Raw genomic sequence first — 14,517 nt, 5'->3', positions numbered from 1 at the left:
AGTTCCCATGTCCCTTTGCTATCAGTTCCCTCTCCTGGCCTTTCCTGACACCTAACTCATCTACTGATCTGTGTTCTACCATTGTGACATTTTTTTTTTTTTTTAAGACTGTCTTAGAAACAGAATCATGTTGGTCATGTTGTATGTAATCACAGATTTTCTCTTGTTCTAGAAGTTTTTTGATTTGATTTGGCCTCTTACATTTGGATTCATGAATAATTTTGAGTGACTAAGATACTTCTTGTATAAAATGGTTTGTGAGATTCTCCTGCTGTTTTCTGGAAAAATTAGGGTAGATCTGGTATTATTTTTTCTTAAGTGCTTGTTAAAATTCAATAGTGAAGTCATCTTGCTCTGAAATTTTCTTTGTGGGAAGATTTTTTAACTACAAATTCTGTTTCTTTAATAAGATGTAGAACTGTTCTCATCAGGCAGTCCTATGAGTTGTAGCATGTTTGATTCTTGGCCTTTACTCACAAGATGCCAGTAGCAGCTCTAGTCTTCTCAGTTGTTATTACAGAAATATTTCTCTATACATTGCCAGAGTTCCTTTGGGGACTACGGGGGAGGTGGTAGTGACAAAACTGTTTGAGAACTACTACTCTTAGGTTTACACTATATATCTTTAATTTACCACAGTGTACCTTCAAATGTTAGTATACTGTAGTGTAACAATCTTAAAATAGCAGACTTTCATTTCTTCTCTCCTTTGTGCAATTTACATGTATTTTACTTCTAGTTTATGTTTTATCCTCACAATACATTGTTGTTATGTGGGTTTTAAACAATAATTTATCTTTAATGCTATTTTTTATTTATGATATGTTTTATTCTTTGGACAGATACAGATGTTCCTTTTATTTTGCCTGAAGAAATAATTATTTTTTTAAACAGTTTTTACAATACTAGTGTACTAAAATAAATTACTTCAGCTTTTTTCTGAAGTTTTTATTTCACTTTCATTTTGGACAGATATTTTCACTTGGGATACAATTCTAGATTGATATTTGTTTTCTTTGAGTACTTTAAATGTGTCACTAGATTGTCTTCTGTGTCTTAAGTCCACAGAGAGTAAGTCTGTAATCATTCTAGTCTTTTCTCCTCTAGATATAATATGTACCTTTTTTTAATCCTTTGTTTAACATTTTTCTTTATCACTGATCAGAGTTTGATTATGATATATATTAGTTTGGTCTTTTTAAAATTTTGCTTCAAGTTTTCTGAGCCTCTTGATTCTTGTGTTTTCATCAAATTTGGAATTCTTTTTGGATATCACTTTTACAAAACAAATATTTTTAGTCATTTTCTCTCCTTCAGGACTCATTTTACATTTTAATTTACGCTAAATGCTTCATATTGTTCTATAGGTCACTAAAGTTCTTTTAGTTTTTGGTACTCTCTCTGTTTCTTAATTTTGGATAGTTGGTGTTTGTGTGTATTCTAGTTCACTGATCTTTTCTTATGCAGTGTCTAAATTTCTCTTAATCTCATTCAGCAGGATTTTTATTTCAGATACTATACATTTAATCTTCAGGAGCTTCATTATATACATGTATATATATGAAGACATATTTATATGCAAAAGATATGTTTTTATCTTATGCACTTGAGTGTCTTTTTTTCCTTTACTCTGTTCCTTTTTTTCAGTATATGTTGTTTTTATTTTCTAGTGGCATAAGGTAACTTATTGTGTGATTGATGCCATCTTAGTGAAAATCTCTATTTCTTTTTAAATTTTTTTTAATTTGTTGATGAACCTTTATTTTTATTTATTTATATGCTGTGCTGAGAATCAAACCCAGTGTCTCACACATGTTAGGCAAATGCTCTACCACTGACCCACAACCCCAGTCCCTCTATTTCTTTTTGTAAGTGGATTGAATCCACTAAATTTAAACTTTTACTGGTCAGTAACAGGGTGCCAGCTGTATTTTGGCAAATAGTGGTTTCAGGTGGGGATTGAGAAATTTGCCCTTCATCTATTTTAATATAAGCAGCAAGGTTTGAGAAGATTGAGAATGCTGAGAATGATTTTTTTGTAACCTAAAAAAATTTGTTTTAGCTTTTATTGGTACTTTATGTATAATCATACTTAACAGTGGGATTCTTTGTAACATAACCTATAACATGTACTTAACATAATTTAATCAATTTAGTTCCCCACAACCTCCTGTTTCCCTCTTCACCTCTCTTGCTTTCAGTGGTTGCTAGCACGTTGTATTTGTTGGGCACCTGATTTTGTTGAATTCTTTTAAACACTGCTGAAATTTTCCCGTGAATGAGTTGGATCCTTCTAAAGACCAGGAAACCCTCCTGCAGATCTCTGCCTTCTCTGTCTCTCTGTGCATGTTCTTCTATTCTAATGTTCTCCCTTAACAAATTTGCTGCTTTGGTCTTGCCCTGTTTTCTAGAGGCAGAAACATTTGATTCACATTTTTGCTTTCTTTTGTAGTTATTTAAGGCAGAGTTTGTAAGCACTGTCCCTGTTACTCTATAATATGTAAATGGAATGAAAGTCCTCTGGTTGTTATTCTGCTTTTCCTCTCAATTTTAGAGGTCATATGAATAGACTTTGCTGACATGTATGGGGCCTGGGGTCCTTTTTATGGGGCCTGGTTTCCAAGTCTTATCTTTGTTGTTATCTTGCTAAGAGGCCTGTGTTGAGGACTTCGGAGGTCATATGTTGTTGGAGAACATACTATTCAACTCTCTTCTTTGTAATAGAGGAAGTAATGCCCTAAGGAGAGATGTTACAGATTTTGCCAGATGCTTTGCCTTAGTTCCCAGAATATGCAACAACTTGGCCATTGATTTTTCTCCCACTGATTGTGGTTTTTAAGGAGTATTCTTCAGCTGATGAATTTACCATCTATTCCATTCTTGAGTCATGAATCCATAGGCTTGAATTCTATTCTGAGAACCAAACATGGCAACATGCTGAGTTGGTTGGTTTGTTGCCTGGAAAATTATTAAGGCAAAATTGATACTTTAATTATAGAAAGAAAGAGGCAGATTTCATATGTTCACTTCCAAATAATAGAAAATAATTTATTATTCTGGCTTATTCTAAAGATACGGCTGGACCTAGATCTGTCATATGACAGAGAAAGCAGCTTTGTCCATAAATAGTAACCTTTGTCATGGGTGAGCCTCATAAGACCACATGTAAGTAGGGTGACCATTTGTCATGTTTGCAGAGGAGAGTCCTGTTTTATACTTGTCCTGGAATTGCTAATAACATCTCTTTCTGTTCTTGAAGTATCCTGTTTTGGATGTATGAATATATAATATATGTACATGTATCACACATGTATGTATGATCATACATATAAATGCTATATATGCATCGTCCTAGTTATAAAGAACAGTTTAAGAATACAAGGCTAAATATTCATTCCTTGGTTACTGTTATTCCTTAAATGATGTACTCACAATTTACTTTGTGTTCACTTAAATAGTAGAAAATGTATACTGACTAGTAAACATGTTTTAAAAAGAATTTTTGGTATTTTTCCCGCAGATGATCTCAATGCCACCCACCAACACTGTGTTTTGGCTGGTTCACAACCTCGGTTTAGTTCCACCCACCGAGTGGCAGAGGTAAGTGTAAATAAAAATGTGATTCACACTTAATTGGATGTGACAGAAGTGGTTGAGTGAGCAATTTATCACAGAGCTTTGGAAGAATATTTGATAGAAAAATTGTTTCCATCTAACTTGACTTTAGTCTCTGTTTACTTGCCTTTTTAGCTTTGGGATATATTGGATGCAGGCTTAAAGTGTTTTCACAGCATGGGATAAGTATGTTTTGCTTCTTGGGGTTATGTTTCTTGGAGAAGGCAAATGCCATTGGCAGGTGTTGCTAGTTCAAGATTTTCTTAGTTGGTAGTATCTTTCAAGGTCAAGGGGAGGAGATGGACCAGAGTAAATGGAGTGAATTTATGTGCTTGTGCATGTGATAGTGGTGGCGGGTTCAAATGGTTGAGAATTTACATTTCCCTTAACTATTTGGTTAAACAAATATAAATTTAGGAGAATCTTATAGTGGTGCCAAGGAATTTCTGAGTTCCCCAGATATATTCATAGCCCAGACTTTATTGCTTAATTCTGCCATCCCTTGGCAATGGCTGCTGGTTAGATGATCAGACTTGTTCAGAATGGAAAGTTAAGTGATGAGGAAAATCCTTAGTAGTCACTCTATCTAGAGAGCAGGGGAATAATCATAAGAGGATTAGAAGCTGACCTCCCACCTAAGCTTGTTGCCTGCGCTTGGCTTTATGGCTTGACTTTTCAGGGAACTATGGAACAAGGGTGACAAAGTTGGGCAGAAGGCATTGAACATGTAGGGATGAAGGGATCTAGGAGATTTTAGGATAGTTAATGGGATCAGCCAGGACCAAGGTGAGACTCTTAGGATGGGATGGGGGTGTTTGGGAAATACTGAGTGGCTATGGTAGAGTGGATTCCAGGGTTCCAAAGGGAGGGGCAGGGAAGGCTGACTCTGGCACCAGACCAGATTGTGAAAGGTCTTGGAGAGCAGATTAGGTGTTTCAGTTTATGTTGGCTGGCAGTTGCAGCCTATTGATTACTTTTTTTGATATATCCGTAATAACTTTAGGAAGATGAAAATGATGGGGACATTGCTTAAAACCTGTCAGGGTCTGAACTGTGGTAGTGGCAGCAGTGAAAAAGAGAAATTCCCATGAATAAAGGAGGAGACCTAGTGTGAGACGTGGCAACTGACTGTCTGAAATGGCTAGAGGGAAATAAGAATGGACTACTGCAGTGACACCCAGGGACAGGGGGCGTCTAGACATGTGGGGAAGAAAATAATTGGTTGAGTTTTGAACAGACTGAGTTGGATCTTCCAAGTGGAAAGGTCCAGCAGACAAATGGAAATGTGGAAGTAAACTTGGGAGAGAACAAGAAGCTTTTTACCCGACCCTCTGCCATAAATACACACACAGAGACGCTCCTGCAAAGAGCCCTTTGGCATAGTTTGGAAAGTACCCCGACCCCAGCCTTGATGCCTTTGTTCACATGGACCAATTTCATACTGTCATTAGTTACTTTCAAAATATCCTGAGACTTAGCTTTTTCAGATTAATCATGGTTATGTTTATATCTTCTAATTTTAGACCAAATTTTAGCACTAATTAAATAAAGAGGGGAATGTATATAGTGATTCTGTTGGGAGAAAAACATCACCCTAAATCTATGATTTTTATATTCCCTGTTTTAGTTCAAGCTATATGATATTTTACTATCAGACATGTATAATGTGAATTATATGAATATCTTGGTTTCTGTATTAGCAGTCAGAAAACCAGCCTATGGGCCAGAGGGCTACTTTAGTAAATAAAGTTTTATTGGATACAGCCACATTCATTTGTTTACATATTGTTCATGAATATTGTTTACATATTGTTACATATTGTTTCATATTATACAATGGCAGAGCTGAGTAGCTACAATACAGACTTTGTGGCCTACCAGCCTAAATGTTTATTGTTTAGTCTTTTAAGAAAAAGTATGGCCACGCACAGTGGTTCTCACTCCATAGTCCCAGCAGTTTGGGAGGCTGAGGCAGGAGGATCACAAATTCAAGACCAGCCTGGGCAAATTAGTGAGATCCTGTCCAAAACAAAAAATTAAAAAGGACTGGGAATGTTGTGGAATGCCCATGAGTTCAATCCCTAATACCAAAGGAGTGGAGAAATTGTGCTCACCTCTATTACAGATGATCCTTTATAAACAGGCTTTAAAACTTACCTTAAAATTAAAAGTATTTTTTTTTAATCACTGTTTTAGGTTTTTATTTCTACCTAAATATTACTATCAAAAGTAAAAAATACTAGTATTTGGTGCTGGTAAAATTACAAGTGAAATGGATATGTTCATGTTCTGGTAGCTTTTCTGATTGGTTTACTTTTTGTGAAGCTATATGGGAATATGTGTTAGACATCATAAGAATATTCATGTCTTGTCCTTCAGTAACATAAAATCAGAATGATACAGAGAAGATTAGCATGGAACAAAACAAAATATTCATATCTTTGATCTCATAACACTATTTTTGGGAATCAAACATAGGAAATATTTCAATAGAATTAGATCTCTAAAGAGGTTTATCCAGCATAACCAGTACTAGTGAAAATGGACAGATCCTTAGTTAATTAAATTGTTGAAATTCACCTTAATTAATAACATTGCAAATGGGAATTTTGAATACCTGTGTTAAACAGTGAGAAATAAGGTGCACATTAATATGTCTACATTGATTTTGACCATTTATGGACAAAGAACCACAATAACAAATTAAAAGGGCTAAGGTGGTGGGAATGATTTTATCTTATTTAAAAATGTTGGTTTTATTTAAATTATTGTTTCTAATATTAGGAAAAGGGATCCCCCCCCCCCCCCCAGTGTTGAAGTTACACTATTGTTTTCCTCATTAGAAGAGGGGAAAAATTCACACAACTTTATTTCCCTCCCTGAGTCTACAAATGTCCTCTCCTTACATATTAACATTATGTCTTATCTGTGCCAAACAAAATCATTTGCTGTTTTCTGTGTATTCACAATATGTAGAAAACAGATTGTCTTCTTTTCCTAAATTAATCTATTATTTATATAATCCATTAATAATGTATTTAATACAACTATGCATAATAACTGAATCCATAAATCAAATGTTATACAAAGATAGCTATTCATTTGATGTATTCCTCAGAGTTATTCAACTTTTTTTAATGTTTTTGAACTGCCTGTTTTCTTTCTTTTATTTTTATTGGCATATAATAATCATACAGAATAGGGGCTTCATTGTGGCATGGTTACATGTGCACATAACATAATTTGGTCAGGTTCACTCCCCCGTACCTCTTCTTTTCCTCCTCTTCTCAATCCCCTTTCTCTTCGCTGCTGGTCTCTCTTCTGTTTTCATGAAAGTAGATCGTCTACAGGAATGGTATTCGGAAATTCATTTTTGTTCGTCAGAGAAGAAATCTGTTCTGGTTGTATATGAGTAGATTATTTCTTTTGACTCTTGACCTTAATTTGACTTTAGTTTTTTCTATTTGAGTCAGAATATGCTTGGGATTCAACACAGAATGTCTCTTTTTTAATTTAAATTTTATATGTAATTATTTTTTGAGTAGGTACTCAAATGGGTCAAAATTCAAAAGTTACCTAAAGTTATGGCAGTTAAAGTCTCTTTTCATCAAGTCAGCTAGCTCCCCTTCCCCAAAACAACCAGTGTTATCAGGTGTTTGTTGTCTTTTAATTAATAAAATATGCGCGTGTGTACACACACACACACACACACACACACACACACACACACACACACAAATGGCAGCCCACCCTGTCCAGCATTCTGTTCTTTTTGTTGTGTTTCAAAAACCTCCTGATAATTACTCATTAACATGTAATTCTTATCTTGATGTAGGTAAGGCTTTTTACGTAGGACACCAAAAGCATAAATAGCCCAGAAAAAAAAAATAGAAAAATTGAATTGTATGAAAGTTTAAAATTTTTGTGCTTCAGAGTACAACAAGAAAGTGAAAAGACTACCCATAGGAAAAGAGAAAATATTTGAAGACCATATATCTTGTAAGGTACTTATATTTAGCATATATAAAGAATTCTTAAAACTCAGCAATTAAAAAGGAGAATACTGTTTAAAATGGTGAATGATCTAGATAGGCATCTCCTAAAGAAGGTATACAAATGGCCAAATAAGCATGTGAAAAATGCACATCATTAGTCATTGGAGAAATGCGAATAGAAACTATGATGAGATACCCCTTCACCCCCAGTAGGATGACTGTGGCAAAAAATATATTAACAATCGGGGCTGGGGAGATAGCTCAGTTGGTAGAGTGCTTGCCTAGCAAGCACAATGCCCTGGGTTCAATCCCCAGCAAAAAAAAAAAAAAAAGAATAAAAATATATTAACAATCAAGAGGAACCTCATGCACTACTGGAAGATTAAATACAAAGTTTACCCTAAGGCCCAGAAATTCCATGCCTAGATAGATATCCAAGAGAAATGAAAACTTGTCTATGAATGTTCATAGTAGCTTGATTCATAACAGCCAAAAAGTGGACACAGCCCAGAGTTTCACCCCTTAATGAATGGATAAACAAATGTGGCCCATCCATACAATCAGGTATTATTTAGCAATACAAAGGAATAAAATACTGATACAGCAACATGGATGAACCACGGAAATGTGCCAAATATAAGAAGCCAGACATAAAGATCACAATGTTATATGATTTTGCTTACATGAAATGTCCTGTATAGGAATATATATGGACCTAGAAAGTTGACTGGTGGTTGCCTAGGGCTGAAAAGTTTGGTAGAAATAGAAGAGAGTGACTACTAAACAGCATAGGGTTTCATTTTGATGTAATAAAATTATTCTAAAACTAATTGTAACATTCAAAGGAGATCAGTAGAGGAAAGGGACCAGGGAATGGGAGGGAGGGAGTGCTGGGAAGTGATATTGGCCAAATTATAATGGTATACTATATGTATCTGTAAATATATAGCAATAAATCCCATCATTATATACAACTATAATGCACTAATAAAATATGTGGAAAGAGAAAGAACAAAATTAATTGTAGTGATGGTCACACAACTCTGTGAACATATTTTAAAATGGAATTGTATGCTTCAAATAGTTGAATTTTATATATGTGAATATATAAAATTTTATATGTGTGAGTTGTATTTCACAATCATATATATGAATTATATTTCTATAAAGTTGTGGCAAAAAAAAAAAAAAAAAAAAAAAGAATGAAAACCCAGTAACCTCTCCAGGTCTGATCATAAGTTCTTTATACCAAGTAAAACTCTTTGTACCCAGGAGGAAGAAATTTCCTTCCCCCTCCTTTTTTATTGGGGGGATTGCAAATAAGTTTATATCATAGTTCATTTCACTGGTTCCCTTTTGATGGAAAATTTAGATCATTTCCAATCTTTGGCTATGATAAATGGCCATGCAGTTCATAACCCTTTATGTTGGTCACCGTATACTCGGGCAAGTGAAGGTAGAAGTCGCCTTGGGATAAGAGTGAGTGGTAATTCACCTCTATTCTTAGTTTTTTCTTTGTAGCAAATTGGAGCTGCCTGCCCTTGGTGCTCTCAGCACTCTGGGGTCATCATATTAAAATACATATTAGTCAAGCTTCTGTTTTTTTTGGCTCTGAAACTTTTTCCCAGGCTTGTCCATGTCATATTATTTAAAATGGCAGTAACTGTGCAGAGAATATTTATACCAGAAGATTAGCCTTCAAGGTTATTTCCAAGGGTTCAGTTTAAATTATAAATACAAAAATAAAAATATTTTGGGGATACATTTCCCTCATTGTGTCTAACAGATATATATAGCTTGCTTTCTGTCATTGTAGGAAATCCTTTCATTATTGAAACAAATGGATGCATGCTCCATCTGCATCCTCTTCTTTTCTGACATATGATCATTCAAAGGAGTTTGTCCGTTTGACCTCTGTTTTGTTCCATTAGACTCAGGGATGAACTCATTATCTGTATCCTTGCTGATACCCAAGTACTAAGTTCTGCCTTTGAATGTGCTTTGAGGATATGAACCACATATTCTCCTTTATTTGAATCTGTTCTACTAAGGACCTCAACTGCTTAGTATATGGTTTTGGTAGAAAGGGAAATAAAGTCCTTTGCCTTGTATTTACAAGTTCATTTTCTTCCTGCCATAACTATTCTATTTCATGTTTTTGAATCAGTTTTACAGTCTGGCTACCTTTCTTTCCCATTGTTAGATTCATGACACTTGAGATAAAATCAATGTCGTTGACTTCTTGATTAAGTAGTTATTTGTTCAATAATTATTGCTTTTATCCCACATTTAGGACTCACTTCTAGATGCTATGGTACATTTAGAAAAAAATATGTGTATACAGAAGTTCTTAGTCTCAGGATACTTACTGCTTGGTTAGAGAGAGGAGACCCACGTAATAAAAGAAAACCTGTAAACTGAGTGGCCTGGGCAAGGCCATGCTGGCAGCATGGGACCCTGTGAGCAGGTCACTGTATTAACTCTTGAGTGAAGGATTATGGGGATGACAGATGAATGCACAGAAAAGAGATAGATACTTACAGTTCTAGGAAGAGTGCCATGGTAAACGTGGACTTCTCTCATAAATCTTCATTGCTTGTTCTGTCTTGGCAGTGCTCGACGGGAACCTTGGATTATATTTTACAGCGCTGCCAGGTGGCTTTGCAGAATATCCGTGAGGACATGGACAATGGTGATGTCTCTTTGAAATCCTTTGAACCTGCAGTTTTGAAACAAGGGGAAGAAATTCACAATGAGGTGAGCACTTTCAAGAGTCTGAGATGCAAACTAACAAGTTAATCTGCCACAATTTCATGCTGTTCTAAGACAGCAGACTCTGGAGTCAGAGGTGAAGGTACGGGTTATTACAACAGTGGCAGTCCTTTTCGTCCTTTTCTTTGTCTTTGGGCAAAATCCAATAGACAGGGTAGCTTCTAAGCCACAGTCATTTATCCCCACAGTGTGGGGGCTGGGGAGTCCCAGATCAAGGTACTGGCAGTTTTGGTGTCTGGTGAGGATGGTCCCATCTCACTGTGTCTTTATATGGTGAAAGGGACAAACAAGTCCCCTTGATCATGTTTTGTAGGGGCCCTATATGCATTCATGAGAGCTCAGCCCGCCGGAGTTTTCACCTCCCCAAGGGCCACCTCTTAATACCGTCACCTTGGGGGTTAGGATTTCAACGTAAGAATTCCAGGGGGAACAGCAGCATTCAGACTACAGCGTTCTCTAAGCCTCTTATTTCCATAGCATGATGCAAAGTGGGCCGGATAATATGTATATTGGGAGGAGCTGCATTGTAAGAGAGTAAGGTCCCACTAAGGGAACCGGCCTTTCTTCTGGTGGGTAAGCAGGCTTGCTCTTAGCTCCGGATGAAGACAGTGTCTCACTTGCCAAGCCTATGAGCAGCCCTGCCCCCTGTTCTCAAGGGAGAAGCTGTCCTTGTCTTCCAAGGCCTTTCACCATAGAGCATTCTAGCAATGAGCATCTGAAATGCAGGGCAGTCAGTGACTTGCTCACACACATGCAGAAGTATAAGAGACTCAGCCCATCAAGGACTGCGGTGTCTCTAGTAGCAAGTGACCATGCCTTGCCTTTCATTTATGCAATTAGATGCATTTCTGCAGCCCATCAGACCCTCAGGTCTTGATTGCATGAGTTCATGTTTCATCAATTTACTATTCTTGTTCATATTTTTGTAACTTTTGCTTTATTTTTGGCCTACATATATTGTTAACTGTTTAGTAGTTTTCTTTAAGCCAACTAATTTTTTTTGCATTGTTCTCCCAATGTTTATTTATTTATTTATTTTTACAGACTGCATTTTGATTCATTGTACACAGATGGGGTACAACTTTTCATTTCCATGGTTGTACACAATATAGATTCACACCATTCGTGTAATCATATGTTACATAGGGTAATACTGTCTGTCTCAGTCTACTATTTTTCCTTCCCACACCCCTCCCACCCCATTTCCCTCTACACAATCCAAAGTTCCTCCATTCTTCTCTTATCCCCTGCTTACCCCCCAAGTTATATATCACCATCCACTTATCAGAGAAAACATTCAACCTTTGGTTTTTTGGGTTTGGCTTATTTCATTCACATAACATGATATTCTCCAATTCCATCCATTTACCGGTGAATGTCATAATTTTATTCTTTTTTATGGCTGAATAGCATTCCTCTGTGTATACATACCACAGCTTTTTTTATCCATTCATCAATTGAAGGGCATCTGGGTTGGTTCCATAATCTAGCTGTTGTGAATTGAGCAGCTATAAACATTGATATGTAAGCCAACTAACTTTTTACAAAAAGTATGTTAAAGGAAAATGTTTATTGCTGCTTTAAGTGGAAATCCAGCATATCTAGTCAAAAAAAGTAGCAAAAAAACAAAAAATCCATTGAAAAAAGAGTGATGTTATTATATTCTAGTAGGTACCTTTGCCTCGGGAAGGCTCTGAACCTAAGGTCTCCTTTCTTCAGTTAAGAAAGGAGATCAGTGGCAACAGTTACATGATTTCATAAAGCAAAAAAAAAAAATTATTTAGTTGTACACTTTAAATGAGTAAATTTTCTTATGGGTAAATTATGCCTTAAAAAAAAAAAAAAAAACTGTGTTCATGGAGTAGTTGGACAGTTCGAGTGGAGGGAGCGAGGCTTCCAGTAGGAGATGAGGTCACAGAGATAGTATCAAGCGACTGAGGAACAGCAGATTGTAAAGGTCCTTGGAGGCCCTAAAAGGTCAGGGACTCTCCTTTATTCTGGAGGAAAGTGAGGAGTCATTGGAGGGTTTGGAACAGAAGATAAACAGTGTCTGTACCCACGCTGACATTTATCTTTTTAATATCCTAAAAATTTTGTGAAACACTGACAAAATCTTCAGAACCAAAGTCGAAGAAATTCTGCCTTCGAGGGAAATAGTAACCACTTGCAATGGGAAGCTCACTTTCTTTTCTTCATTGTGCCTAATAAGTGTCCTACTTTCCCTACCATCAGTCCTGGCTGGAGACATTGCTGATAGCTAGAATTGCAGAAAAGATGCACATTTATGGGACTGATGGCCTCAGTGAATTATATCTGGAAGTCAAGTCATGTCTTTTTCCATTGTAAAAATTTCCAGTGTAAAAATTCTAATCTGGAAATTTAGTTCTTTCCTTCTCCAAAGACCTCACAATTTTAGGAGTCAGATTAGCAGATTGGGGGCTGTCTTTAACAGGCATGTAGGCTATTTTGTTTTGCTCTCCTTTCTCATCTCTGTGATGTTTTGTTATCATCAGTGAACAAGGAAAATCTGTAAAATCACACTGTTTATCTCACAGTAGACTATAGACTAATCTGAATCCACCTGCTTCAGAAAGTGACTGGCTGTTTTTGACATTGTATATGTTAGGGAGGTGGGCACAGATGTATCAGGAACCTTAGTCCCTCGGGGCTAGCCTGGGATTAAATGGAAAGAGACCTTGAATCTAAGCATCATGTGTGCCAGTCTGTGCTACCCCTGCCCTCCGTCTTTCATTCTTCAAGGTCATCTCCTCCCTAAAGAATAGATTCCACATGTCAAGGCACTTTGGCAGATATTGTTCTTTTGCTGTACAGCTTGGCCTGGGTTTGAGCACTTGCATGCTTACTCTGTACTATGTTCTGATGTGAAATGAAAGCACAAATGTCCATAATAGTTACTCAGTTTCTTCTTATTTGCTTTTCTCTTTCTTCAAAGCCACGAACCTTTGCTGGACTAATAATAGGGTAAGAAGCCCATGATTTTAAATGCTGTGTGCTTTCAGGCTGTCTGGCTTTAAGAGCAGCTTGTTTTCCTTGTCTAGGATGGTTTCTAACTAAGCAATTTGGGAAGTGTAGGTCCAGGAACTGAGTACGTTTTAGATATTTTTTTTTCTACTTTAAGATGGTTGGGAAAGATCCATGTTCATTTATAAGCATAATCTTCCTCAGTGTTATTGTCTGTTCTCGTTCTTAAAAACAGTAAAATGTGGAATCAATCCTTTCTAGTAGATTTCTCCTGGAAGAATATCCTGCTTGGTGGCCTTGTTTGGTTCTTATTTTCTTCTGGTCAGACCTGCGTCTTCCTTACAGCCGTTGTGCCAGGGTCCTCATAGGGTGCTCTTTGTAGATGGCACCTTAGCATCTCTCCTTGGCCTCGTTTCTTTCTCTTTTTCACTTGTTACAGTGAGACATCGGCCCTAAGGGTCATGTTCACATATCTCATGAGGGAACGACAGTCAACGGTCTAAACAAGTGTGGTAGAAGAAAAGTGGTGGTATTTGCTCACCTGTAGGCGCGCTCGAGATTATTTATGACTGTATGGGGTTGCAGCTGGCATCCGGAAACTATGATTTTAGTTTGACTATTCCCCAAGTGTCGGTGGCAGAGGTTCAGGCAGGTGATGGATCCTGTTTCTTTCTCTGGGTATTTCTGGGGGAAAAGCTTTTCTTGGTTGGTCTCTTTCTTGACTGTTCACGGAGAAGGCAGGTACAGGTAAGTGGGCTATGCTGGGGTCACAGCTCTGAGCCTTCATCTGCAGGGAACATGTTTTCATTTTTCTCTGGAGATGTAGAAGCCCGTCAAGATTCTGCATGGCCTCTCGACCGTCGGTCTTCTTTCTGACGCCTGTAAGCTTTGATTTCCTTCGTATTTTAATTGCTCAAAAGAGTAGATAATAGGGACTCTTCACTGATTGCGTGTCAGAAATGAGGGAGTTTGGTTTGTGAGCATAAAGAAGACCGAACTGAGAAGTCGTCTCCTCCCGTTCTCGTCTGCAGGGAGCCGCATCACCCAGGGGTGTTTCTCGGCCTCCAGTCCATGTTTGTTGGCCCTCTGACAACTTGTCTCTTATTTCTGCTCTGTTAGCTCAGCTCCTTGGGGGGACTGCACTCTGGAGGAG

At 37.1% G+C, this 14,517-nt stretch overlaps 1 protein-coding gene across 1 annotated transcript in view; it reads left to right on the top strand.

The window, feature by feature from the left end:
* LOC306648404 (alpha-ketoglutarate-dependent dioxygenase FTO) overlaps window positions 1-14,517 on the top strand; it is a 217,569-nt gene that overhangs the window by 159,082 nt on the left and 43,970 nt on the right. Inside the window, exons 5-6 of the mRNA XM_079118534.1 lie at window positions 3,521-3,600; window positions 10,224-10,367. Coding sequence (XP_078974660.1) covers window positions 3,521-3,600; window positions 10,224-10,367 — 224 coding nt within the window. The remainder of the gene's footprint in view (window positions 1-3,520; window positions 3,601-10,223; window positions 10,368-14,517) is intronic.

This window comes from Sciurus vulgaris (assembly GCF_902686455.1).
Source record: "Sciurus vulgaris genome assembly, chromosome: 17".
Taxonomy (NCBI): domain Eukaryota; kingdom Metazoa; phylum Chordata; class Mammalia; order Rodentia; family Sciuridae; genus Sciurus; species Sciurus vulgaris.
This window is presented reverse-complemented; position numbering and strand designations above follow the sequence as displayed.